This window comes from Zootermopsis nevadensis, unplaced genomic scaffold (assembly GCF_977971745.1).
Source record: "Zootermopsis nevadensis isolate Lab colony 2312 unplaced genomic scaffold, Znev_1.0 Znev_ptg000006l, whole genome shotgun sequence".
Classification (NCBI taxonomy): Eukaryota; Metazoa; Arthropoda; class Insecta; order Blattodea; family Termopsidae; genus Zootermopsis; species Zootermopsis nevadensis.
In genome coordinates this window covers 4,133,736-4,160,116 of record NW_028259138.1, presented here as the reverse complement: position 1 = coordinate 4,160,116, position 26,381 = coordinate 4,133,736, and the positions used below count along the sequence as shown (strand labels likewise).

The 26,381-nt window shown below is 39.0% G+C and overlaps 1 protein-coding gene across 6 annotated transcripts in view; it reads left to right on the top strand.

The window, feature by feature from the left end:
* LOC110829855 (uncharacterized) overlaps window positions 1–25,133 on the top strand; it is a 60,499-nt gene extending 35,366 nt beyond the window's left edge. For 5 of the 6 annotated variants that reach the window (XM_022064013.2, XM_087343577.1, XM_022064014.2 and 2 more), the window contains 4 exons: window positions 8,970–9,151; window positions 15,821–16,628; window positions 17,949–18,178; window positions 20,000–25,133. In XM_022064013.2, coding sequence (XP_021919705.2) covers window positions 8,970–9,151; window positions 15,821–16,628; window positions 17,949–18,178; window positions 20,000–20,327 — 1,548 coding nt within the window. In that variant the 3' untranslated portion in view covers window positions 20,328–25,133. Of the gene's footprint in view, window positions 1–1,541; window positions 1,770–8,969; window positions 9,152–15,820; window positions 16,629–17,948; window positions 18,179–19,999 lie in introns of those variants that run through there. The other variant, XM_022064017.2, reaches the window with a different exon arrangement.
* Window positions 25,134–26,381: the final 1,248 nt, after the last annotated feature.

The following is a 26,381-nucleotide window of genomic DNA, read 5'->3' as shown; positions in this document are numbered from 1 at the left end:
GCATTTATTTTCTTCTTTGTAATTTGATGTAATCCTTCGGTAGCAATCAGTATTGCACAATTCCTGGAATAATATTTTAAAGAACAGAACGTCTTTCAGTAATGCTTGATTTTGTCGTCATTGTTCACTGCAATAAAAGTACAAAATGGAATTGCACCTGAAACTAAATGGTTATTGGAAAATAATAGGGAACTTAAAGACGAAGGCCGAATATTTAAAGAACAATGGACAAAAGATTCCTACGTCACCTATAAGAATGGTAAGCCCACAAATCTTATTTGCAAAGGTGCATTGTCAGTTCTAAAGGAGAACAATTTGAAACGTCACTACGAGCATATGCAAAGCTCGAATTCTACATAGAGCAGCAACACGACTGTTTTACTGGTCAGCTAAGAAATAATAAAATTAACTCTGTGAAATATTCTTTATATCACCGACAACAAATGTTTAAAATTCTTTGCAAATCAAACTAGATCTTGGGTTCTTTCCAGTTACTGTGTGACTGACAGTTAGCTAAGAAAGGAAAATATTTCACACATGATGTGTTTGACATTTCGTGTATTTTGGCAACTGTTGAAGAACAGTTTTGAAAAAAATTAAGCTATTTCAAGACATTATTAGTCTTTCAACGCGTGCAATGACGCAACGAGTAAAAGATTCGGGGACCAGTTAACACGAACGCTTGAAAGAAAAAGCAGTTATTTTCTTTACTGTTTGCTAGCTATGGATGAAACTAATGATGTCTCAGGTTCTGCTGAACTCTTAAAATTCATCTGTGGCATATATGACATATTTTTTCTCCAAGAAGATCTCGCATCCGTTTCAAGTTTGCATTGACTGTTCGTGAAAGTGAACGAAATTTTCATTCGTTATGAATAAAATGGAGAACCTTAAAAAGTGTAACAGCTTACAGAAGAATAGAAGATTTGTAAAACTCGCGTTATTGCTCGAATTATCAGTGAAGTGATGCAAGAAAACTCTCTGCCTCAGATGACGTTTTAGCAGGTCCTCTACAGTAAACTTCTGAGGTAAAATACGGCCATGGAGGTCGTATTTCTAACGTGCTAATATTATTTAATTTGGTAGCAGAAATTTACATATTAATGAATGAGAAAAACATATAATTACCTGAACTATCAGATGCAGGTGCAGTTTCAGAGCTAAAATATCGCTTCTAAATAACCTTAATACGACGCTTCAGACCAAAGGAAAAGTTTTCCCTGACATATTTTCTGGCATCGTACTCTCGAAATGAAATGAAATTTTTTTAATAAGCATGTTGATGAACAAAAGCTGGTATACTTTCATTCCTGCAAAAAACTTATATACATTTGTAAATATCTGGAAAAAATTAAAGTTTTGTATGTCAAAAGGAAAAAAATTCCAGAACTTATCCAACTGCTTCATAACAAATTCCAATAAAGGTTCAATAACATTTCACTTTTATTCTTATGAAATTCTTCTCTTTCTAAGATCTATAAAAATAGAATTTTAAGTTATCACGGCGGTTTCCATCATCAGAGCACGCCCTGATGATGGAGGCAGCAGCGGCCTCTGAAGCGCTGGTAACCGTCTACCAGACTACACGATGCTCCAACCCAGAGGAGAGCCATCTATCTTCCTTCTAAAGTAGATATCAATGAAGCTGTCGATATACTTCAGATGGATGTTACTGAACTTATTAAGTGCTGAAGAATGATTTCAAACCACAAGAACTGATCCTGGACTGTCTTCCGAAGTCTTCCCAAAAATCAGGAAATTCTCTGCAGGTGATAACAATATTGTTTCCTTTTTCGCTTTATGAATAACAAGTTTGTTTCAAGTTAACAGATGAAAATCTGCACTAGCAACTGATAATTATCACAACGAACTTAAGCCAAATATAGACATAAATAAGTTACTAACTAACTAGATGGCTTAGTGAGTCAAAAGGTTAATCACTGAATTAACAAAAGCCCTCCACCGGTCCCTGTCCTGGGCCAGCAAAATCCAATCGCCTTCAACTTCTATCTCCCATAGATACAGCTTGATAACCTCCCATCTACGTCTAGGTCTCCCCAGAGGTCTCTTCCCCTGAGGCTTCCCGACCAATACCCGGTGCACACCTCTTGTCCCATCCATACGCGCTACATTCCCCGCCCATCTCATTCTTCTGCACTTAATCACCCTGACAATATTGGGGGAGGAGTTCAAATTTTTAAGCTCATCATTGTGCAGTTTTCTCCATACTCTTCTCTCCTAGGCCCAAATATCCTCCTCAACACCCTGTTCTCAAACACCTGCAATCTGTGTTCCTCCCTCAGAGTGAGGGACTATGTTTCGCACCCATACAAAACAACAGGCAAGATTATTGTTTTGTATACTTTATTCTTGAGGTTCTTAGAAATCAGACGGGAAGACAAGATATTTTGAACTGAAAAGTAGCAAGAATTTCCGGGATTTAGTCGCCTCCTAATTTCTATATGAGTATAATTTTGATTTGTTATTGTTGTTCCCAAATATTTGAACTTTGTCACACTCTCAAAAGAATTATTATCCACCCTAACATGATTTTTTCCGCCTGTCTGCTGACGAGATACTAACATGCTCTTAGTTTTTTATGAATTTACTTCTAGCACAATCTTTCTACTAGCAAAACTTCTGTGTACTTCTTTATTGTATTTATATCGTCACAGAATGAATTAACATCATCAGCAACAGCTGATGTGCCCCATTCAATTGCAAACCCTCCTGCCTATCTTGGACTTTGCTGATGGCGTATTCTAAAGCAAAGTCAAATACCAATGGAGAGAAAGCATCTCCTTATTTCAGACAGTTCTTGATGGAAAATTAGTCAGATAAATATTTACGTGTACGAATTTTGCTACAGGTTTCAATTAAGCACATTTTTATTAGACTCCTTAGCTTTATTTGTATACCAAATTCAATGAGAATATTGTATGACACTTCTCTCCTAAGAGATTCGAAGGCCCAAAAAGAGACAAATTTTTAGGAAACTTTATTCCGCAAATATCATGTTTCTCCTTAGCTTTGGAAGTTGGACACTTAATTGTTGGAAACTGTGCCACGTTTGAAATTCATTTTCTGAAAATATGGTGAACTAATACATTTCTCAATTGTTTCAAATACATTTTACGCACAATTTTCTTTCCTGAAAATTGGCATTTTAAAGTTTAGACTGTATTCAGTTGTATGGAGAAATGCCGGAATTGTCCGTTTCCAAGTGATTGCCAGCTGTGTTCTTTAAGTTAAAGAAACGCAGTTCAGCTTTCTGTCGAAAACATTAATTTTTCTGCGGCTCTCGACAGAAATATGCAATGCCAATGCTGCCCGCGGTAATGAAATGTTTTCCCGCCCGCACTTTATTCTATACTTTTATTTCTGAACGAAACTCTACTTCATTACAGTGCTTTCTAATGGCTGTTACAATAAAACCAGCAACTGTATTTTAGTCGTTAGTGCACAGAGTACACTGCGGTCAGTGGCGCCATGTGTCCATACCAAGAGCTTGATAGTAGACCAGCCATGATACTTTAATAGGCTGCGCCAGACTGCATAACAAATTCGAAGACTTTAAACGTTCACCTTGTGAGATTTGAGGTCCTCACAGCGGTGAGTATGACGGTGTTGTTTGGGGTTGACGTCGTGAAGACTCGTACGTAGATACCGAAGTTCTAGACAAATTTTCTGTCTCCATCTTCAGGGCTTAAACTTTCACCTTGTGTAAGTTATTCCTCGCGCGTTCTAAGACGCCAGCACCGGGATCGTCGGTTAGAATTTCACTCGAGACTTTGTGCTGTCCTGTTGTGGGGAGATCTTGCCATGGGCTGCTTCCACGTCCAAGGATATTGCCAAATGTCTAAAAGGTTCACAGTTTTATTAAATTAATTCTGAATTGGAACACGTCAGAGGGCTTGATCCCTAAAAGCTGAAGAAGCTATTTCTTTATTCCTCAGTTGTGTGAGTGCGTGTGAGGCTTCATAAGTTGAATGCTCAGAAGCCAAATGACGAGACATCTCTTCCCAATTTGTAAGATGCATGATATCGCAGTGTTGAAACCCGGTCATAGACAGATGAGCTAAAGGTCCATAATCGTGAGACTGCGTGAATTCTTTCCACGTAATTACTTCTGACTTCCCTGACCTTGGTGAATTACATAAGTGTATCTGGACTCCCAAGTCTTGGAACTAGATATAGTCACGTGTGTTTACACAATTGAATGCAGCTACCATTATTCGCGAGTCACATAAATATTTAATTTATTCATGACGCTGTGTCGGTCCGCGACAACCAGAATAAAAATAATGGAACCAATTTATATTATATTTAAAGATGGCTGTCTTGAGTTTTAGTGCCGTGTAGTCTGGTGGAAGTTTACCAGTGTTCTGGAGGTACGTATTATTTCCGTCAACAGACGATGAAGATGAAGGCAGCAAGTACCTCGAACGTGGGTAATCTTTTGCAGGATTTGAGATTTTCACGGCGGTGAGTCTGAAGATGGCTGTCATCGCCTTTATGATAGATGCAGCAAGGGCCTCTGAAACGTCAGTAAACTTCTACCAGACTACACGGCGCAACAACCCAGAAGACAGCCATATTCTGGGTAATCTTTTACCAGACTGCATGGCTCTAAAACTCAGAGACAGCCATCTTCATACTATCCACCACGAGAACCTGATATCCTACTAGATTATATTTGGTATGTTAGGCCTACACTAAATTTCTTTGTGGCACTTTTTTTTAAATGTAATAGACATTATTTATTTTAAAAACTACTTTAATTACAGATGGAAGGAAAATAAGGGGTTCATATGTAAGATTCAGGTATGAGATTTATTAAAATGGGCCTCATAAGAGCAGGGAATGCCTTGGCCAGCTTGAACGGCGACTATCGACTTGAGGGAGATCGTGTGCCATGTGGTCCGTTAGGATGTGTTGGGGAGGTGGAGTAGAGCTTAACGCATTTAAACCTTAGAGGGGGATTTCTTTAGTCATTAGTTACACGGACAGGCCATGCTACTTCCGTGGAAAGAGCATTGTATAGAAGACTAGAAAAATCCAAAGTTTTGTTTTGATATGATGTCGTGTGGAAAAGTCCCGGACCCTGTCGACAATCGAACTCCAACCTTCCAACCTGCAGCCAGGTACTTACCGACTGAAGTATCCCTTACCGGTTGACGAAATGCGTGATCCTATGAGAAAGTCACCCGTGCGACAAGGTCAAATACAGACCTGGTCTACGTTACGACACTAGTGACAGTGCATCAGAAACATGATATAGATTTTTTTAATACAAAGAATATACATCCTGTTCACACGGTCATTAGAAACACCTTTCGTTTGTTCGGACTGACTTGGTCTGCGTGTGTTTTTGTTTTCTGTAATTCATGGTATCTTTGCATTACCGACACAGCTGTGTTAAACATTTCTCAGCCCGGCAGTGTTTTCTTTTCCATGCGTTGCAATGCCAAGGATAATGTTTAGCTGCTGGCATTGGCTCTTGATTGCAATATGACAGACAGCCTGGTAGCGTTTCCCACGTTGCCTGATACTTCAACACTCGCTCGGCTGATACCTCCATCTGTGAGTTGGACCATGTACCACTTGACATTGGAGTGTTCTCAGAAGTTCTGCTGTGTCCATTTTCAGCTTTATCTTTGTATGGAGCTTCAATCGTTAAATGTGAACAAAAATGTTTTGGAAGAAAACAGCTGTGGAAAGGTGTACCTTTATTTGAAGTTGTTTTCTTTCTCGGTCGTGATAGCTTAAGCGGTTATTCGCCTCACCGCGGAAACCTAGTTTCGCGTCCAGGATAGGCCTTGAGGGTCTTGCGGTGGACAAGGTGGCATTGGGATAAGTTTACTCCGAATCGATCGGTTTTCCCCTCTAATGTAAGTATCATTCCAGTGATGCTTATACGAGGTGCGATCGGAAAGTTTCAAGACCGTGTCAATAGAGGGCGAACCGGATGTAGTACGAGCTTCTGCCTTTAGGGGGTGCGGCCTACATTCATAGTGAATCAGTGTGCCAGCCGGCATCATCGAATTAGCATTTGTTTCTTAGTTACGGGCGTTTTGGTAGTGCATTACACCGACCCTCCTGCGATTTCGGAATGGCGTGTGCATCAAATTTTGCCAAAGACTCGCCAAAACGGCTACGGAAACCTATGAAATGCTAAAGCAAGCATTTGGGGAGTCCGCAATGGGTCGTGCACAAACTTTTGTGTGGCATTCACGTTTTAAAAATGGCCGAACCTCTGTCGATGATGACGAGCGTTCTGGACGACCATCTTCGAGCACAACGCCCGAAAATGTTACGAAGATTCGGCAGGCCATTCACGAAGATCGACGTCGTACCATCAACGACTTGTGCGACATTGTTGGGATAGGCTATGGGACCTGTCAGCTGATTCTAAAGGAAGAACTCCACATGCGACGCATCATGACAACGCGCCAGCGCACACCGCCCTCAAAGTTCGGCAGTTTTTGGCCTCAAACACCATGGCCGTCATCCCGCACCCTCCTTATTCGCCGGATTTAGCTCCGTGTGACTTCTTGCTCTTCCCAAAGATGAAAATTCAGCTAAAGGGAAGGAGATTTGAGACGATAGAAGACATTCAGGCAGAATCGCAGATGGTGCTTGACAGGCTGACAAAGAAAGATTTCCAGGGATGCTTCCAGGCTTGGCAGCGGCGCTGGGATCGTTGTGTTCACTCCCAGGGGAACTACTTCGAGGGTGATGGATGAATTTAATACCTGAGATAAGTGTACGGGTTTTTATAGGCGCAGTCTGGAAACTTTCCGATCGCACCTCGTATATTTACAAATGCACTACCTGGGACAACGTGCTTCAACTGGCGGTCCATCAAATCATTTGTTAATTGTTACTAGAAGCTACTTTACTTCATGAGCTCAAAGGATGAAAAAAGGAATCACGATTCTTATTTCGTCTGCTGCTTCACTACTAATACAATACACTCATACTACTGACTTTAAAACGCTGCTGTAAAATACAAATTTTACAGGTAAAATTTGTCAGATACAAGCTGTGGCACGAGAAATTTTAAAACAATATGTAAATCTATAGTAATTCGTGCACATTTTAAAAAAATTGATGTTTTGTCCATGTGGTGTAGCAATGTGTCGTTTCCGATTATTAGGAGTAACGAACATTTTCTATTAGCTTCTTGGTGTTTTGAGTCCAAAGGAAAAGCTATTCTTGATCGAAAGAACGAAAAAAGCTGGACCACGCTGATCTAGGGAATGGATAATGGGCTTTTTAGAAGCCTCACAGACACAGTCTCACCCCATCGTAATAATAATGATAACGTATTTTCAAAAAGTTTCCTTGCTGTTTTGCATGCCGTCTTGACTTCACAATATCGAAGAATGTTTCAAATGAAAATTCTGATTTTTAATGGAGGTCTTTATTTCTTATGTTGCAATTTATTTATAGGTTAAACGATTTTTCAGGTAGATGGAGAAATTTTATTTTATTTTCCTGAAAAGCAGAGGTTATATTCTACCAATATGAGCAAAAATTAATCTCGCCAAAGTTAACTGAAATGTAGGTTTCCAGTGTCATCTGTTTTATCCGTTAAAGGTTTATAAACAAAACATTTAGTAACTCAGGTTGTATAGCGTCGAATGATAGTGACGATTAGTGAATAACGAATTGGAAGCAGTCATGGCCTAATTAAGGCAATATCTCGACATTTGTCTGGAATGACTGAGGAGCGCCATTAAAGCTTCGGTCAGGATAGCCGGTCTCCAGACAGAGATTTGAACCTGGTACCTCCCGAGCACAAAGCAGGAATGATAACTATTCAAGCAATGCTCGATTCTATATTATAATTATAATCTGATACATAAGTTTTGGCAGTGAATCATACCATGGAACAGGTAATTTCCATTAAGCTTTCGTTTCACGCATGTTGTGTAACGAACAGGATTGGGACGAAACTTTTAACATCTTCAGACAGATTTCTGTGTCATTAAGTGACTAGCTATTTGAACGAAAGTGTAGATATTATGAGCAGGTTGTGTCAGTCTGTCCGACCGCGTTATTGTTATTCGAAACTGCTCAACGCTTTTCGGTGAAATTTCTACTGATTTAATTTCTAGCCATCTGATATTATAAATTAAAATCTAAGTATGATTTGAGGTTTTCACGGCGGTGAGTCTGGGTTATTACGCCGTGTCGTCCGGTAGAGGTTTACCGACTATCGCCCTGATTATGGAGGCAGCAAAGACCTCTGAAACGTCGGTAAACTTCTACCAGACTACAAGGCGCAACAACCCAGAAGACAACTACCTTAAATTAGAATCTAACTTCATAATTGTTTCCCCAATAGAGACCCATCGTACAATGTTTTGGTATATGACGGAAAATTACATTCAGATTAAGATTTTCAGCTTTTATTTAATGAGTATTTCAATGTAATGTGTTTTTAACAAAATACCAAAAAAAGAAAAAGTAATTTGTCATGTTCACACTCCATATAGATCCTGCAGTAACGTCTTGGCATTGTAGCTCAACATCTTCGGTAACTGATATGACATTGTAATATAATTGTCATTTATAAAAATACTGTAGCTTGTATTCGGGAGATGCTTGGTTAGAATCTCGGTATGATTGTCTTTGAATTGAGGTTTTTCGTTGTTTTTCTCAGTACCTTCAGTGGATTGCTGGATTAATGTCTTCATGTTAGGCCGCTTTAACCCCTTCCGAGTCCTTGTTCATTAGCTATTTATGCTCATTTCCCTCTCTCATTTGACGTTTTGACTACCCTTAATAGTTTAAATAGTATCTTGTTTTCAGAGTCGTCTTTAGGACGCAGTGAGCATGGCGTCCGCCCCGGATTTCGCACTCCGTTCATCGACATTTCGATGTACTTCATGCACAGCGATACTTCAAGTGCCCAAGAAGTAAAAACTACAACTTTCATATTATTGTTTTACATGTTGCAGCGACAGCTTGTCCGAGCGAACACCACTTTCAATGCATTCCTCATGCCAGAGCAGCCGGGACTGGAACCCGAACCTATGAGAGTGTCGATGACGCGACACCTGGAGCTCGACGACGACATGAAGGAGTACTGGGCCTTCTACTTGCTGCAAGGGTCATCCGTTACGGTCTCCACGTGTGTCAGGTAAACATTCAGCCCCCTAAAATACTTCAGTGTAAGCAGTGGCGGCTCGTTGAGTCTGAGCAGTGGTAGTGCTGCGCAAGGGGGAACCTCAGAATAGTTTTTCAACACATAACAATATAAACAAATGAAAAGTAAATTTAGGTCAGGAAAAAACCCATGCGTGCTCGACGATGTTTTAACTATTTGTAAGTCCGGAAGAGGGTGGCCATGATTTTTACATCACTTTTTCACTCATAGACAATTTAGAAAAAGTAATTTGCTGTAACTATGATACACTGCCTTTGCTCATTATTATTATCAGAACAAAAAATAGTCAGCACACAGAATTATTGAACACTCATTAACAATAACCACGAAACAGTTTGTGATACAGAAACCAGTCTAAAACACGTGGTACCGGGCAAGCGGGTTTACTATAAGCCAGGAGCGGGGACTGCAGCCCCGATACGCGCTGTACCAGTGAACTGCCCCTCACCCCACCTCACACCGCGCTCTCTACTTTTGACCGGCTAGCCGCGCTGAAATACTTGCAGCCGGATGATAGCCCCGTTCTGCTTCGCACTCCTCGTCCGCGGACTTACTATCAGTTCAGCCGATTAGTGGATAATGACAACGTAAGGGGCAATATTAAAATAATTATATAGAGGAAATAAAGTGTTACAAATTATATAAACACAGAAAATAAATTTTTCAATTTTTCACAAATTATAGAGGTACTGCAGCTCTTGTGGACGTACCGCCACTGGGTGTAAGTCAACAACAACGGCTCGTCCTGGCATTACAGTAGATTATTATAAAAAACCAAGTGCGCAAAATACACATTCCCACATTCCTTACACACAGATTTTTTCTCTAGCTATCACATGTTAACCGTATGAGAATGTGAAGGCTGTGTCAAGTGGTACATGTGTTACCACACAGAGGTTTCATCGCAAAGACGGCTAGCCTCTCGGTTGTTGCGCAATGTATGAGTCTAGTAGACGTTTACTAACGTTTCAGAGATGATTGCTGTTTCCATCGTCAGGGCAGTGCAACAACCCAGAAGACATCTATCTTCATACTCGTCGCTGCGAGAAACTGAAATCTCACGCTTCATCACAATATAACCAGACCTACTTTTTGGTCCACCTACTTCGTACTTTTGGTCTGTTGTCGCTAATAAGTGTCAAGTTACAGGGATGATTTTTAAATGGATTTATATTTTGATTTTCGTGTAAAAAATGAATGCCTGTATTTTACCGATAGGAAATATAATTAAATCCAAATATCAACATTTATTGTAAGATGTCACAGAACCCATTCAAGTCCGTTCAAGAGTTTCGGAGATGGAATGTGCTGATAGTCTATTCTAAGGTCAACAACGCCTGGTTGGTTGCACCTGACTAACGACGCGTTTTATCTGTTCGGTTCTGCTGTGTTCCAGTGTATGGAGTACCACTGAACCACGAAAGTAAGACTTTTTATTTTTCCTTCCTTTTTTTAAAAGTGTTAGCCAGGCTGGCACGGTTAACTTGAACTCTCCGATCCTGGTCATAAGGATTAAAATTAGTTTCTGAATATTACATCTGTAGACGTATATTCAGAAGTGCAAATGGACGTTAAAATACGTGTTTTACTTATCTGTGATTTTGTCTTTCCAAACTACGGGTGGTAAATGAGCCGTGGGATTTTAAAGGACGAGTATTAGTAAGAGAATTAAATAACTTCAATTTTTCAGACATCCGTGTTCCAAGGATCTTCTTCTTCTCCTCCTCGTGCGCAACAGCCTGAAGTCGAGCCTTGGCCTCCTTTAAATATGCCTCCAAACTTGCCTGTATAGAGATTCTCTTTTCCAGTTTCTCACTTTCGAGATGTTCCTGCTGTCTGTTTCTATTGTATTAACCCATCTTTTCCTTGGTTTACCTACAGGAATCTTTTCAGTAATGTTGCTTTCCGGAATCCTTTTCGGTATGCGTTTTCCATTCATACGCTAGACAAGACCTGCCCATTGTAGTCTTATCAGTTTAATAGTATTTCATATACGTGGCTCATCAAATTGATTATATAATTCAATGTTATATCTTTTCTCCCTGTATCATTTTCTTTCATTGGGCCAAGTATTCTTCTTTCCTTTCAAATGCATCCATTGCTGATTCTGACTTTTTGGTTAGGGTCCAGCTTTTACTTGCATAACATAACACCAGTTTTATCACTATCTTGTACAGCCTTATCTTTGTTTGTCAATGTATTACTCTAAATCTCATGATGGGCAGCAGTGTTAAATACACTCTATTTGCTTGACCACTTTATCTTAGGATCTAATGCTCCTCGCTAGCATTTGCACATAGATTTTGTTTCCCCCATTAAAGTTATACTATGGAACTGCTTATCTGCCCTTTGGCTCTGAATCAATAGTTTTTTATTTGCACTAATTTCTAAGCCCATTTCCTTTGCTGCTATATATATTTCCTTCACATTTGACAAGAACTGGGGGATAACAATGTCATCTGCATAGGCAAGAATCTGTGTAGATTTGTATTCTATCATCCCTTCCAGATCAATGCTTAGTTTCCTTAAAATAAATTCCAAAGCTAAATTAAATAGCAGGGGAGTGAATCCACCTCCTTGTTTTAATCTTTCTGTAGCTATTGAATCTGTTAACTCAGTCTGTACTATCACCTGGCTCTTTGTACTTGCCATTGTAAGTCTTATCAGTCTAATTATTTTAACTGGTATATGAAAATGGAACATAGCTTCATATACTTTTTCTCTGTTAATATGACATAGGCCTGTCTGAAATTTATGTATATCTGAAACAAGCCCACATTATGTTCCCAACATTTTTTCAGATATCTGTTTCATAGTAAATACGTATAAGGCACGCGGTAGATCTACCTTTCTTAAATCCCGTCTGATACTCCTGGATCACTTGCACAGCAACAAGTTTTCCTTTTAAGTAACTATTTTATATATGGTAGATGGAAGAGAGATTGCTCTATAATTATCACACATTAATTTGTCCCCTTTCTTATATATGGGGCAGATTATACTATTCTTCCAGTCACGAGGCATTCCCTCTTCATTCCATATCTTCCATATGAGCCGGGGCAATGTTTGCATTAAGGATTCTCCCCCATGTTTCAAAAGCTCTGCTGGGATTCCATCTTTACCAGGCGCCTTAAGGGATTTTTGCATCTTGATTGCCTCCTTTATTTCAATTAGTATAGGGGGTTCAACATCATTTGTTTGTAAGGCATCTTGTGGATTGTGATGACACTTATTCACCTTTGATTGGAGAAGTTGTTGAAAGTGTTCCGTCCATGTATTTTTAATTGCTGCATTGTTATTGATTATATTTTCCCATTTATATATAAATCAGTCCTTGGTTTGAAGCCTTCTTTATAGAATTTAAGTACTCCAAAAGCTTGCTTTATGTTATTTTCTGTAAAGTTGCTCTCCATTAAAAGCAAAATGGTCATTCATGAATTTTCACTTACTACTGATACATATTTCATCTGCTTCATGTCTCAGGCACTTACACTTTTCTGTTCTTATTCTGGTTGGTCATTCTTTGGCTCGACTTTTCTTTTGTATTTTGTGGCAGAAGTCTTCAACAAACCACTGCCTGTTGTGTTTCGTAGGTTGATATACAAGTACTGTTTCAACTGACTCTGGTATGTTTGATTTCACCTTATTCCTAAATTGCTCAATTGTATCTTCTGTATTTGTGTCCCCAGATGTAAATTTTCCTTCATTCATCATTTGTAGCTCTTTTAGCTTCATGGGGTTCTTAAGGTTCTGTATGTTGGTTTCTGGTTGAACCTGCCCTTTTATTGGCTTACTTATATTGATACGACATCTAAATCAGATCTTCAGCAAATAATGATCTGAGTCACAGTTGGCACCACGGTAAGATCTCACATCGAGAATGCTTGAGGCAAATGTCTGTCTATTAATATATGATCAGTTTGATTAAACACTATGCCATCTGAAGATACCCATGTTGTCTTGGGTATATCCTTATGTGGGGAACAGGTTGAACTGATCACCATATTTTTACTCATTACTAAATCTATCAGTTTGCAACCATTATCATTGGACTCCTCAAATAAACTGTGTGCCCCTGTAGTTCATCTGTGGGTCATTTCTTTGCCCACCTTGGCGTTTAGGCCTCAAAGTATGATTTTGGTGTTATTTATGGCTGTTGTGTCATATACTACTTCCAGGTCTTGGTAGAATTAATCTTTTTTTAAAATCATCGTTGTCCTCTGTTGGAGCATGTACATTTATTAGGGATATGTTAAAAAAATTTGATTTGATACGTAAAATTCTGGCATATCCATAGCAGTGTTCTTTGCAGTTATTCACTACAGTCCAATTATTTTATGGAGGCCAATGAATTTCGACTACGCAGTAAATTTAACCGAGTTCATACTTACGAAATTTAATTCCCAGTTGATCTGCGGGTGAGTTTCTGGGTAAGAATATGTGATATAGTTTCAAGGTCTTAGCGTGCTTATTCCAGCAAAAGAGGGTCGTTTAGTTTGTCCGCCGGAAAGGAAACGTACACATCAGTGTCGAATACTATGGTCTGGCTATTAGTGCTCCGGTAGCCGCTTAACTGCAGGATTAAATATATATTTTACTGTATAACACAACAGCAGCTTATAACAGTGTACCAATCGATCTACTTTATTATTATTATCGGTCGTTTGGAATTCTATTACGACTATTGGTGCCAACAGACTTGAACGTATCCAGCAGAAGTTTGCAGCCCTTTGCTACTATCGTTTCCTCCCCCATCTGCATTATAGCTGCTCTAATGCATTAGTGTATTTAAAACTCCATACCCTGCTTAAGGCATTGTAGTGATGCACTGTTCCTTGCGCAGGATTACCGCGGTTTTAAATGATGTCTTACCCTCCTGGAAGTTGTCGGTTTCCGCATCCCTGCTTGGAATCTGGGAGATTTTTCTATGTTCAGTTTTAGCCCTTCGATTAAAAACAGTCCTTCTGCTAGATGCATATCAGCTGCTAATGTTGTCTGCAGGGACTTGGACATATTCGAGACGAAAATTGTTACACTTAATTACATCCTACAATAATCTAACTTACTTGATTTATCTAAATTATTACTACATATATACCAATGTATTTAGTAGCATTTTCTCATTGCGTATGGGCGTCCTCTGCACTCGTGTATTTTATATTCCCTTTGTTGTTGCATTTCTGTATTTATTACTTTGCTCGTGTGTTCATCTCCGTGCTGTATCTGTAATTGGCCTCCTGTCTGTTTATATAGAACACTAATACTAAAGAATTGAATTGAATTATTCCATCTATTCACCACTTTATAGGGTATTTACTTCTATGTACCCGAAACAAACCTTGCCCCTAAGGTACATAATGCAGCAGCTATTTCCGAAATACATTTTGTTTTTAATACGTGTTACATTTATTATTAACTAACTAGATGGCTTACCGAACCCGAAGGTTCATCACCGAATTAACCAAAGCCCTCCACCAGATCCTGTCCTGGGCCAACAAAATCCAGTCTTCTTCAACTCCTATCTCCCATAGATCCCGCCTGACATTATCCTCCCATCTACGTTTAGGTCTCCCGAGCGGTCTCTTCCCCTCAGGCTTCCCAACCAATACCCTGTGCACACTTCTTGTCCCATCCATTATTATTAATAAAGTACCTTAGCATCGTGTTTCAATTGTTTGGAGGATTTAATAATATTGCATTTATACACGACGTGACTTCTAGAGCTCGTTTCGCCATTGGTACGCAGTTTGAATCTAATAGAGATATTTAATCAATAAATCTTACGACAATTAACAATGCGTCTTTTCCATTAGGTCTCTAGCAGGAATTTATATTTTGTGATATAAAACGACACGTTTTGTTTATGTCGTTAGTATTGGTCTGTAACCACTGCTGTGAGCAACTCTTCTACTTCATGAATAATGTCAAATCAAGAATTTTAACGGGTCTTAAAGGTGAACACATGGAGATGTGTTCTGCTTGTGAATTGCAAAAAGAGAAATTAAAACATAAAATATCTCACTAATGACCGATTGTGTTTAAAATTATCATGTAGGCGTGTAGTGTACGCACCTATTTTGGATAGTAAGCCAGTATCATATTTAACAAATTACCATAGAGTTTTACTAAATATTCCGCGTTTATAACCTTGCGGCCCGCGCGTTAGTTGAGAAGCAAGGGTGAATGTGGACCATGGTCTGTAGCTGTCTGTCTCATTGTAGTATCGACCAAAGCCAGATAAATCTGTCGCGATCTGCGCGAGAAGAAGGTGAACTGGTGGGGGAGACAGGAACAACGACGTGAAACAGCGGGACATATCTACCGCGTCTAACACATCCTTAGTCTGTCTTTAGTCCTCGAACTGGAAACATCCTTTAAGCGCATAAAGTGCCCGACCCAACTTCCTCTGAGGCTGTCTAGCGTTGGCAGCAGAGCAATAAGGATGGGAAGTAGCAAGTGATTCCTTCGCAGGAGCTCTGACGCAGGAGAAAGGACCTTCCAGGCATCTGGATCGCTAGGTGTCATCACCGTGGCTGAGTGCAAAGTGACGATGTGGCAACAATGTTAATAAAGTGTAGTCGAAAAGTAACAAGGAAATAATCAAACTATAGTCTATTAAATAGTTTAATTTTTTATCGACAGGTGGCCCGGCGCATCCCTCATCGTCATCCGGGGCCATAAACACTTGCATCAGTGCGCATACATCGGGGACGATTCGTCAGAGGAACTTGAGGAGATGGAAGGGAATTTGGAGGAGTGGCCAATGACATCGGTACATGACCCCAACCGAACAAAAATTACAACAGATATTCACTCGTCTACAAACGGCGAAAACAGTAACGAGATGAACGAGCCGGCAAAAATGAGAAGAGTTCGACCTGGAGTCATGTTTCACGCGAGCAAGGGCCCTATTAATTCCCACGAAAAGTTGGAACATGGAGATGATGGTGACTCTGATGATATAGATAACATTGTAATACAGTTAATTCGAAACGTGGCCTGGGCAAAAAGCAGGATTAAAGCAAAGAATGCTGTTAATAATTCGCCTTCTAAATCATATTCAAGAGAATATAAGGTGTCGACTGAATCGCCTAGAAGTGATGTTTCAAGTAAGAGTGACGAGCACAGTTCTGCATTGACGTCTAGTGAAGTATTTGAGGATGTTCTCAGAAGACTCCAACGACTAGGAGACCGTGGCAGAAGTGTTCTAAGGCGACTGAACTCTCAGATGGGTAATATTCTTCCCAGAAAAGACGACGTAAATGGTTACGAAAGTTTTAACACTTTGAGAAACTTAATTCGTGACATTATACTGGAGCAGGACTTTGGAAATCATAACGGGAGTGAAGGTATGCTGGACAGAAGTCGCAGGGGAATCACACTGGCACCTCCGAGTCTGCAGGAATCTCTCAACATGCACGCTGAGGACGAGGATGCAGCCAATGAGGAGGTAAGTGAAGCAGATCTTACGAACTGCACAATGTTTTCAAACTTACATTTATTATTATCCTTTAACCCAGTGGTTCTCAACGTTTTATATGTAGGGAATCGTAAAACAGCAATGATTTTTCCGAGGACCGGTATCTGTCTGCCACTTTCTGTACACTGCATGTAACGTTACCAAAACTAATGATTGTTGGTAATATCAAAAATCGATGATGGTCTTCTGGTTGGTACCAAGTTTCGGAAGAAAATATTGCATCCATCATCAGCTCTGAAGTTCCCCTGGAACGTTGATAAGCACCTAATACTTCATACGGCGTTACAACCCAGAAAAACATGTCGGCATCTTCATTGCCGTGAAAACATCAGACCACAAATCTAAATATATTAATTTGCATCGTACATATTAACACCCTTAAATTGACAGGAAGCGATTACTTGGAATATTGGCGTAGATTGGAGTTTAATATTAATTTGGATCTTGAAGAAATGAGTTATTAGGGTGTGGACTTAACTCAGGTTACTCAGAATATACCCAGGGTTCAGTGGCGGACTCTTCTAAACACAGTATTGAACCTTCTGCTTCAGTAAATGTTGGTGAATGTTTTGATTACCTGAGCACATTATTAACAAGAGCACCTTACATGGACTTAGGAATATTTTGTCCGTTACTCACCAGGCACATAGTTATGTGCTACTAAAATCGAAAAGACATGTTAATCTTCAACACTGGATGCTTGCAATTAAAAACTATATATAGTGGCAACTTAGTGACCCTGCATGGCCACTGATAGGATATTGGTGCTCCTCATGACACTGAAATAAAGCCGCGTATATGCAAAATGCTGATATTGGAAGTGCGGAGCCACCTGTATAGCCCTAACTCAAATTAGAATTTGCGGACCAGTGACCAGGGGACATTGATGATGTACAGAGGTCTCGATTATCCGACGTAAACGGGATTGAAGGACTTTCGGATAATCGAAAATGTCGGATAATACAGAAGACTAATGAAAAGGAGAGGGTGAATATCAGCTTAATTTATAACTCAAATTACGATACTTATTATTAAATTATGAAGAAAATACGACACGGTATCAAATAAAAGTCTCACAAATCAAAACAGTAATGGGTATTTGCTTATGAACCTCGTTCCTCTTTCTTTTCGGCAGTCTCCCCATCGCCTGAACAGTCTGTAGCAACTGAGTACGTAAAATAAAAAAGGTGATTTGCTCTGGTACAGCCTGAGTTGACTAATGCTAAATTGGAGCATTTCGACACATCACGTCGGATAACCGAAGGTCAGATTGTCGGGACTCTCTTTCAGGGATTTCAGCCCGACGGGATTGCAGACCACCACCAGATGGTGAATGAGACGACTCTTAACGACCGATCCAAGAGTGAATTCTGGTCTTCGTTCTCCAGCAGTGAGGAGAGGCTGCTGTCGTGCGCGGGGCTAATCCTCAATCTGCCCCTAAGCCCGCACAGCAAGTGTAGCAAACATCGGTCACATCACGAGCACACTGTTGCGGCCCATGAGAACACCATCACTTACAAGTGAGTAAACAACAGCGTAACAGGTTATCCATTTTGGCGCATGGCCTCAACTGTTATTCTTCCTTATCTTTATACTTCGCTGTTTCTCATGTGAGCCGGGGTAGCTCAGTCGATTTAGTGACTGGCTACGACCTGGACGACCGGGGTTCGATGCCCGACGGAGGCAGAGGACTTTTCGTCTAGCCTCTGCGTCCAGACCGGCTCTGGGGCCCACCCAGCCTCCTAACCAATGGGTAACGGGTCCTTTCTCAGGGGGTTAAGTGCGGCCAGGGCGTGACGCTGACCACTCAACCCCGTCTAGTGTTGAGGTTAAAAATGAGTAGGAGCTAGTGGGACAGCTTTACTTTTTACAGCTTAGCCATTTGAGGGCATGTAAGAGGTGAGAAAGCATTGTTAGAGCAAATTCATTACCATCATCTGAATGTAAAACAAGATAGAGGTCGTACGAAATCTATAGGCTAACTTAGCCTTTGATTTGATGGCTGTGGCAAATGAACGATTGTCGCGAGGCATGGGAAATTTGACAAATCACAAATTCCCTACTGCCAATTTCTATATTGTTTATAAGTAAATAATTACAAGCAAAGTGACAACGAATATTTCAGGTTAGCCTTGTGTCCGAAATCTTTACTCTGAACTAAATCTTTGTTTAGTTAGTTCTTCCATAAAATGTATGGTGTAATGCCAATCAGTAACAACAGTATCACGTTGACGACGACTATGATGATGATTCTTCTTACCGTCTTCTATAAGGGCCTGTACGTTAATTCATGTGTTTAAATTTAATTGTATTGTTGGGTTCTCTCCAATTATGACACAAAGTTTCTTAGCAGTGGAAGTTAGAGATAGAATTGTATTTTTCCCTTTCAAATTTTCATGTATTTCTATCGCGGCTCTTGGTGCTGCATGTTAAATAAGGAATCATATTATAACGTGCGGCCCTGCTGTAAGACGTGTGGGCAATTATTGTAAGTATTGGCAATACAGTTACCATAAAAGATTGTGGTGATATGTCAAGTGATCCGAGAATATTTATCTGTTTTTATCTTATTCGTTTCTTTCATCTTATGAACTAGTGCGGCGCAATTCATGTCGGGCCCAAAATTCTAATTGTATTTTAACAATTTACTACAATTTTGAGAATTGTCACGTTACAACTGCCTAACCTCTCCATGTTTCATCTTCTTTTTCGTTTATGTCGAACATCAAGCCTCCTTCCTACATTATTTCCTCTCGATCTTGCTGCGATGTTTCTATAACCGGCGGAATAATGAGGATTTGTAGGATCTGTTTAAGCGAGCCATGTTACTAACCTTGAGCCACTGGCAGTCAAATTTGTCTGACAAATTATTTCATATATCTCTTCATAATTTTGAACCCCTCCTGGTCCTACGCCTCAGCTCATGGGACATGGGTCGCAAAGAAAACGAATTTATGTATAAAAATAAACATACAAAAAAAAAGTTAACTGCGAATGTTTGATGTGGATGATTATGCTGTCTCGTCATTTTAATATTTCGAAAATGTTGATCGTTTATGTTAGAAAACATGTTGATCGATGTGTTAGTAAGAATTAGATTTTAGAGGAGACTTCTTTGTGTGCAGTGTGATCCAGGTAGGGAACGGTCCTCGGTAGGAAAACTGTTGTCATACTGGTCTCTTAATATAATTGGTCAGGAAACACTGGCATTAACAACATGGAAAGTATCTAATGAATTCAGCACAGTAACAGTTACTATTTCAATATTAGGTTATGTAAATATGGCCAGCTTGATCACGAGACACACAGCCATGTAACTGGGCTAATTCTTTCCTCCGCAGGATTCCAAGGAACGGGTACTACTTCTTCGTATTCAGCAGTGAGAACGAAGTGCAAACAAACTACATTCGAGTTCATTTTGACCTTGAGAAGAGGATGTACAATGTGTCCAACTCGATGGCGGCCTGCAGGAACTCCACCGAGTCGTGCTCACTGCCCCTCCACTTCTTCTCCAGTGAGAAAGTGGTCCTGGAGCTACCAGTCCGCCCGAACGAGTCCCTCTGGAATGAGGAGTTCATTGCAGTGTCCACATGTGAGCCGCGGACTGCCCTCTACCTGGGCTGTGTCATCGCTGTTCCTCTGTTTATCCTTATGTTTGCCTTTCAGTAAAGCCACATTTCTAGTTGCTTTCATTTATTGAGAGCGCAGAAATGACTTATACTGCCCTTTTATTTTTGGTGACCGCTGGCCTGTGGGAAGAAGGAGTTAATATCATAAGAGGTACTGATGTACCGTGCACAAATTTTCTGTTGCGTCACTAACATTTTGACTGGCGTCTTTCTCTCCTGTCTGGTTGTTCACATAGTTCTCCAAGGAATATGTGGTAACACTAAATACCAGTGTTATTGTTCCCTGAAATATTACCACGATAAACTTTCCTCATTTGACCACTCTCGCACTCAACCATCAGAAGACTGACATACAAATACACCCAAAATCCAAATTGTACTTGACCAACTTTACTACGCAGAAAAATTCAGCAGCCTCCATAAATTAATAGTACTGTGCCGTGGGTGCGTGATTTCCGCCCCCCTCCTCTTCTTGTTTTCGCCCAAAGAACGTTTCTGCTTACGTGTTTCATGAATGTTGACTCCTGCAAGCGGAAGATATATTCTGCCTTAAATTCTGTAATATTTATGTAACCAGTTGTTGTTGTAATCGTTATCGAGGACATTATCATAGTGATTGTTCATGCGTTTGCAATGTAAAATTATCGAACTGTGCGAACATGCATGTCCTTTAGTTTTTGTCATGTGTGGTAAAAAAGAAGAGAGGACTGACCTCCCGTCTCTACAGTTAGACTAGGTTATTGTTTCTCTGCAAATGTAAATAAGTCACTACAGGTCTATGTTCAGTTCTGTAGAAATATCTTGTTCTTGCCAATTTACTTGCAGGGAACATAGCGAGATGTAGTGTCCGATTCACTTGTTAACTTCACTTTACTTTATTTTTCTTACTTCCTGTGGGAAACATTTGCATGCCTTCAGTTGAAATTGGCACAGACGTTTAAAACGATTAAACGTTAAATAGAACTGTTTATAAGCCTATAGTGTGTTCAAGTGGCATACAGTGTTTTTTTAATATGTGACTATGTTGAAGACAGCCTCACTCGCCCCACTGTTTAACATCACATTTTGAATATTAATATAGCAGTGGGTCGCATGATTAATAGCAGTATATAAGGGCCTATTTACTGGGACAAATTGATGAGTGGTTTCTTTCATTCATTGCATTTCAAAGCCCAACAGCATACTACTGTTGAAGTATCGATAAATTATTGTTTTTATCATTGACAGACAGGTAGTCCAGGGAGACCTAGGTCGGTATAGATGGGAGGCTAATATTAAAATGGACCGTAGAGCATGATCGTAACAATATTTTTGAGGATGAAGATGGCTGTCTTGAGGGTTGCTGCGCCGTGTAGTCTTGTTGAAGTTTACCGATGTTTCAGAGGTACTCACTGCCACCATCATCGGGAACCAGAATACACAATCTAGAAGACAGCCATCATCACAATTGCTGCCGTGAGAACCAGATATCTTACTCAGTATTATCGAAGTCTGAAGATTTCTGATGACGATGCGTTATAACATGTAAAATTGTTCTTTTGGGCTTTGTCCAACTTCTAAATCATAAAATTGTAAAACTGCAATGTTTCTGACGTTGGATTCTGCTTCCGAAACATTCTAGTTTTATAATTTATATTGTATGAGATGGACGAAAGTCAAAAACAAGAATTTTACATATCATAACAATATTATATCTAGACTATTGCCATTTTTAAATGCCTTTGATAGTCGAATAATTAAGTCTGTATACTTAATGTCTAAAAGTAAAGTTCCCTCTCTAAGAACCACCCCATATGAGCATATTTTCTCTTCGCATTCTTTACCTCTACGCATGAAGGATGCAAGTGGTTAACGTCGCTCTATATCACTGAATATAGGGGCTCTGGTATCCATTACGTTGGAAGCTGAGCGGGCCTCAAACCTGTCTGGACGTGGTGACATATTTCCGTTTCTGCCAGGATTTTTATCCCTATTATTCGTTCTATAATCGGCCAGTTCAGTGGTTGGGTTACCTAGAGCACATAGTTGGAAAATAGTATCTGGAAATATTATTGAAGAGTAAAAACAATACCATATTTCTGAGGCCGTTAATACGTTCTTCAAAATAGGTTGTTTCTAAATCCGGTTTTCTTCTGGTCATACGCCGTATGAGGAGGTCTGAATTGTGAAATACTAAGCTGAATCAGCACACACAAAAATACTACAAATTACTGGAACGAGAATAACAGTTTCTTATCACCGAGAAAATTAATGTCCTTTATGTCTTGAAGTTAGTCCTCTAGTATTCTTTGACGACTGTGAAACGTCTACTTACGTAGGCGACGTTTATTATGTTAATGGCTGCCTCTAGATGGAAATTGAAACAGTTTATTTGCTGCAAAACAGATTTATATCTTTACGAAATTCTGTGATTATGACACTTTTATTTTGAAACATTTGAATTGGTTTTGGGCCAGTTCCAATGTATTTTCAAAAACTGAAATCAAATAAAGTCTAAGGATAGAAATTGGTTTCATGCTTAACTACTTGTTTCTTCACATAAGTTACTACTTACTGTGTTGTCCAGACGAGTATTTTTAAAGATTACGAACTGGAATAACAATTCCAAATGGTTACAATAACAACTGGATATTCCGTACTTACTTCATTAAGGCTCTAATATGAAGAAGTTACTCTTCAAAACTTGTGTTCTTAATAATATTCTTCGCAGTTTTCTTGTGTGTCTAAATGTTTAATTTTTGTTCTTGAAAAAATGGTGGGATTTGATACGTTTTTAATATTGTTGCAATAGTATAGTTTGAAAATAATATATAATTTGTGTCTCTTTATACGGACATTTACAGGCACATAAGAATCTCATGGCTCTATTAAGTAACAAATAATCAGAATCAATAATTGCATGCTTATTGTACTTTTGAGAGATCGCCAAAAGCAATTTCAGAAAGAAAAATTAATGAATTATTTTAAACAGAGTGTCATGTTAAGAAAAACGTTTAATATTCAGAGCAAATTGACGATTCCTGTTATGTTGAAACACGCTTACATGAGGTTTTAGTGTATTGGACCTAAATTTTCTGATTCACTCTCTGGAAAAAGAGTGCCAAATGTGGTACCAATATCTGCCTCTCACCGGTGAAGTACAAATGAACTTATTAGTTTGCATATCTAATTTCTAATAGTACATAGAGACATGTTTACCATTAGTATAAAAATTATCGCCTTTTGTGATATTGCAATTGAAGACATATCACAAGCACCTATACTTGTAATTAATATTAATCGCGAGGGCATATGATATAAATCAATTTGTGATAGGCCTACATATCCATCTTTCAAGAAACGGTCCCTCAATTTCTAAAGGAGACTGGCCCCAAGTTACAATTTGCGGACTTGGATCTGTCATTAGTTGAATAACTACTATATTTAGATACACAGATTTGTTCTGTATTACTCTACATTCAGTTTTCTCCACGTGCTAAGCGCATGTCTTGGCTTAATTCCAAAATGTAACATGTGTGCAGGACAAAGCGTAGAAAATATTTCCACATTTCCCTTTCTAGCATAGCGAATTCTGTCTCTGCCGCATTACAATCCATAATATGCTACCCATGGTGACTGGAAGTGTTTTTAGTCAATTCCGTCAGCTAAGAAAGATACTTCAACACTCCACTGTACGATTTAAATTAAACGGCGGATGCCACACCGAGAGAGAAAACTTCAGTGTTCATAGTGACGGTGTTGTCTGAAAACACAACAGTAGGCCCACATTTTTGTGATGTGATATCACTGTCACATAGTGTAAATTTAACCCCTAAAAGTTACAACTTGACATATTACAAAAATTGCCGGTATTATTCCAACAAAGTTCAGTGGTTATCTGGCCTGTGAGATCGCTGACGTCTGTACTTAATAAACTGAATGGTAGGGTAGAATGAATATTTTCGTTTCCCGCCACATAGCCATTTACCTAGGTTGGGATACATTTCGAGTGGTATTAAACCTTGTATATCTTGTCCTTCGCGTCTCTAAACTGCAACATGCCAACTACAAAGGTGTTAATATTATCTACGCTTTCTTAAATTTTACCATTACATATATACATGGTACTTTTTTATTTAGGATCACTGGAATACAAACATATGTACAAAAATGAATGTTGTATTTCTTTGACATTTGTATCTAGAACAGCGTAGAGGCTTTATAATACAAAGTGAAGCATCAAACTTTTCTGTTGTGAATCTTATGCTAAGATACACGCGATCCTATCCAAGATTTTTATGGTAATTACTTTCAAAGAATGATCATTCATAGAATTGTCTGCTGTTATTAGCCCTTCCCATGTTACGCACGAGATATTTCTCTCAGAAGCACAGTCCGTCTGTCGTCTAGTTTATTTTTTGTGTCAGATCAGCGAAAGAAATTTGCCCTATCATGTTAATTATTTCACTAATTGTTATGTGGCCGTTCAAAGATAGAATTTAAACTGTGTTATATAGGTTTAACTTACTTATAAAGAAGGTTTATTCTTCAAATATAGCATGGAAAGGGTTAAGATGAGAAGTATGTATGTAAAGCTTAAAATACATGTCTATGGGAGCCATAAAAATCCTGCTATTATTACCTGTCACATTAGTAATGAATTTGAGACAAGGAGATTAAGATTTGTAACCAATGGTAATACGGGTATGTACTGAAATTACCTAGTCTCAATATATTTTTATACATTAATATATGCTTAATTGTTACTTTCATAGAGAATCTGATAGCTGTTATGAAGTATTCTCTTTCGGTAAGGAGATGTCTGTTTCAATAAAACTTGTAATAAAATATGATTCATTTGATGGCATATTCGCATATCATACTTGTTGACTCAAATAATTAAAGTAACAGCTTCTGTGTGTAGAATTGAAAGGGAACGTTTCGAAGATAACTGTCTTTTGGGATGTTGCGTCATGTAAGCTGCTAGAATTTTACCGATGTTTCAGAGGCACTTGCTGCCTTCAGCATCAGAACACTCGTATTTATACTCAGTAAGATCTGATGTTTTCACTGTGGGGAGTACCATTCACTCGGAAAAATTTGATGTTGCTGGCGCCATTATTGAACGTCAAATTCCGGCGAAAAACCTAGAATTGTTACGCTGTGTTTAACCTCACTAACTTTTTCAGTATTTAAATAGCCTTCTCCCTAACGGGTCTTGAAGACGGTTTGGGGAGGGGGGTAGAGGTAAATCCCCATGAATTGTTCTTCTTCTTCCATGGCGCGACAGCCCGAAGTCGAGCCTTGGCCTCCTTCATGAATTGTTAGCTTCGGCATAAATTTGAGTGAATGACCACAAACAGATTCCGTCTGCTGTGTCCCAGTATCCATTGTGTATGAAGCTGGGTGGGCCCCAGATCTCTTTGCATGTGGTGGTGAAGGGAAAGTCCTTGTCCCTGCCGGAAATCGAAACCCTGTTGTCCATCCCACAGTCAGTTCCCTTACTGATTGATGTGTCCCAGCTCATACCTTGTTTACGTGGCAAGGCAACTCACATAGTTTAATCTTTAAGGTTTACATGCGTCATGTTTGTGTTTTTGATTAAAATATATAATAAAATTCAGGTCAATACACAAAAAATTTATTTGGATGTTAAAATTTAAATGTTAAAATTTTAAATTTTAAATTTGCGCCATTCATCACTATAAGGATGTTACAATAGAGCGCTTTCATTTCTTTCACAACATGTTTCGATGTAATACATCATCTTCAGGTGTTGTTTTTTAAAACTATTTTATATTACACATGTTACAATAATGAATATATTGAAAGGCATGCATTATAATATAAAATAGTTTTAAAAAACAACACCTGAAGATGATGTATTACATCGAAACATGTTGTGAAAGAAATGAAAGCGCTCTATTGTAACATCCTTATAGTGATGAATGGCGCAAATTTAAAATTTTAAATTTTAACATTTAAATTTTAAATTTTAACATCCAAATAAATGTTTTGTGTATTGACCTGAATTTTATAATATATTTTAATAGTTTAATCTGTAATTCAGTAATAACTACATAATTTGTTCATGCTGATTAATGCCATATAAATC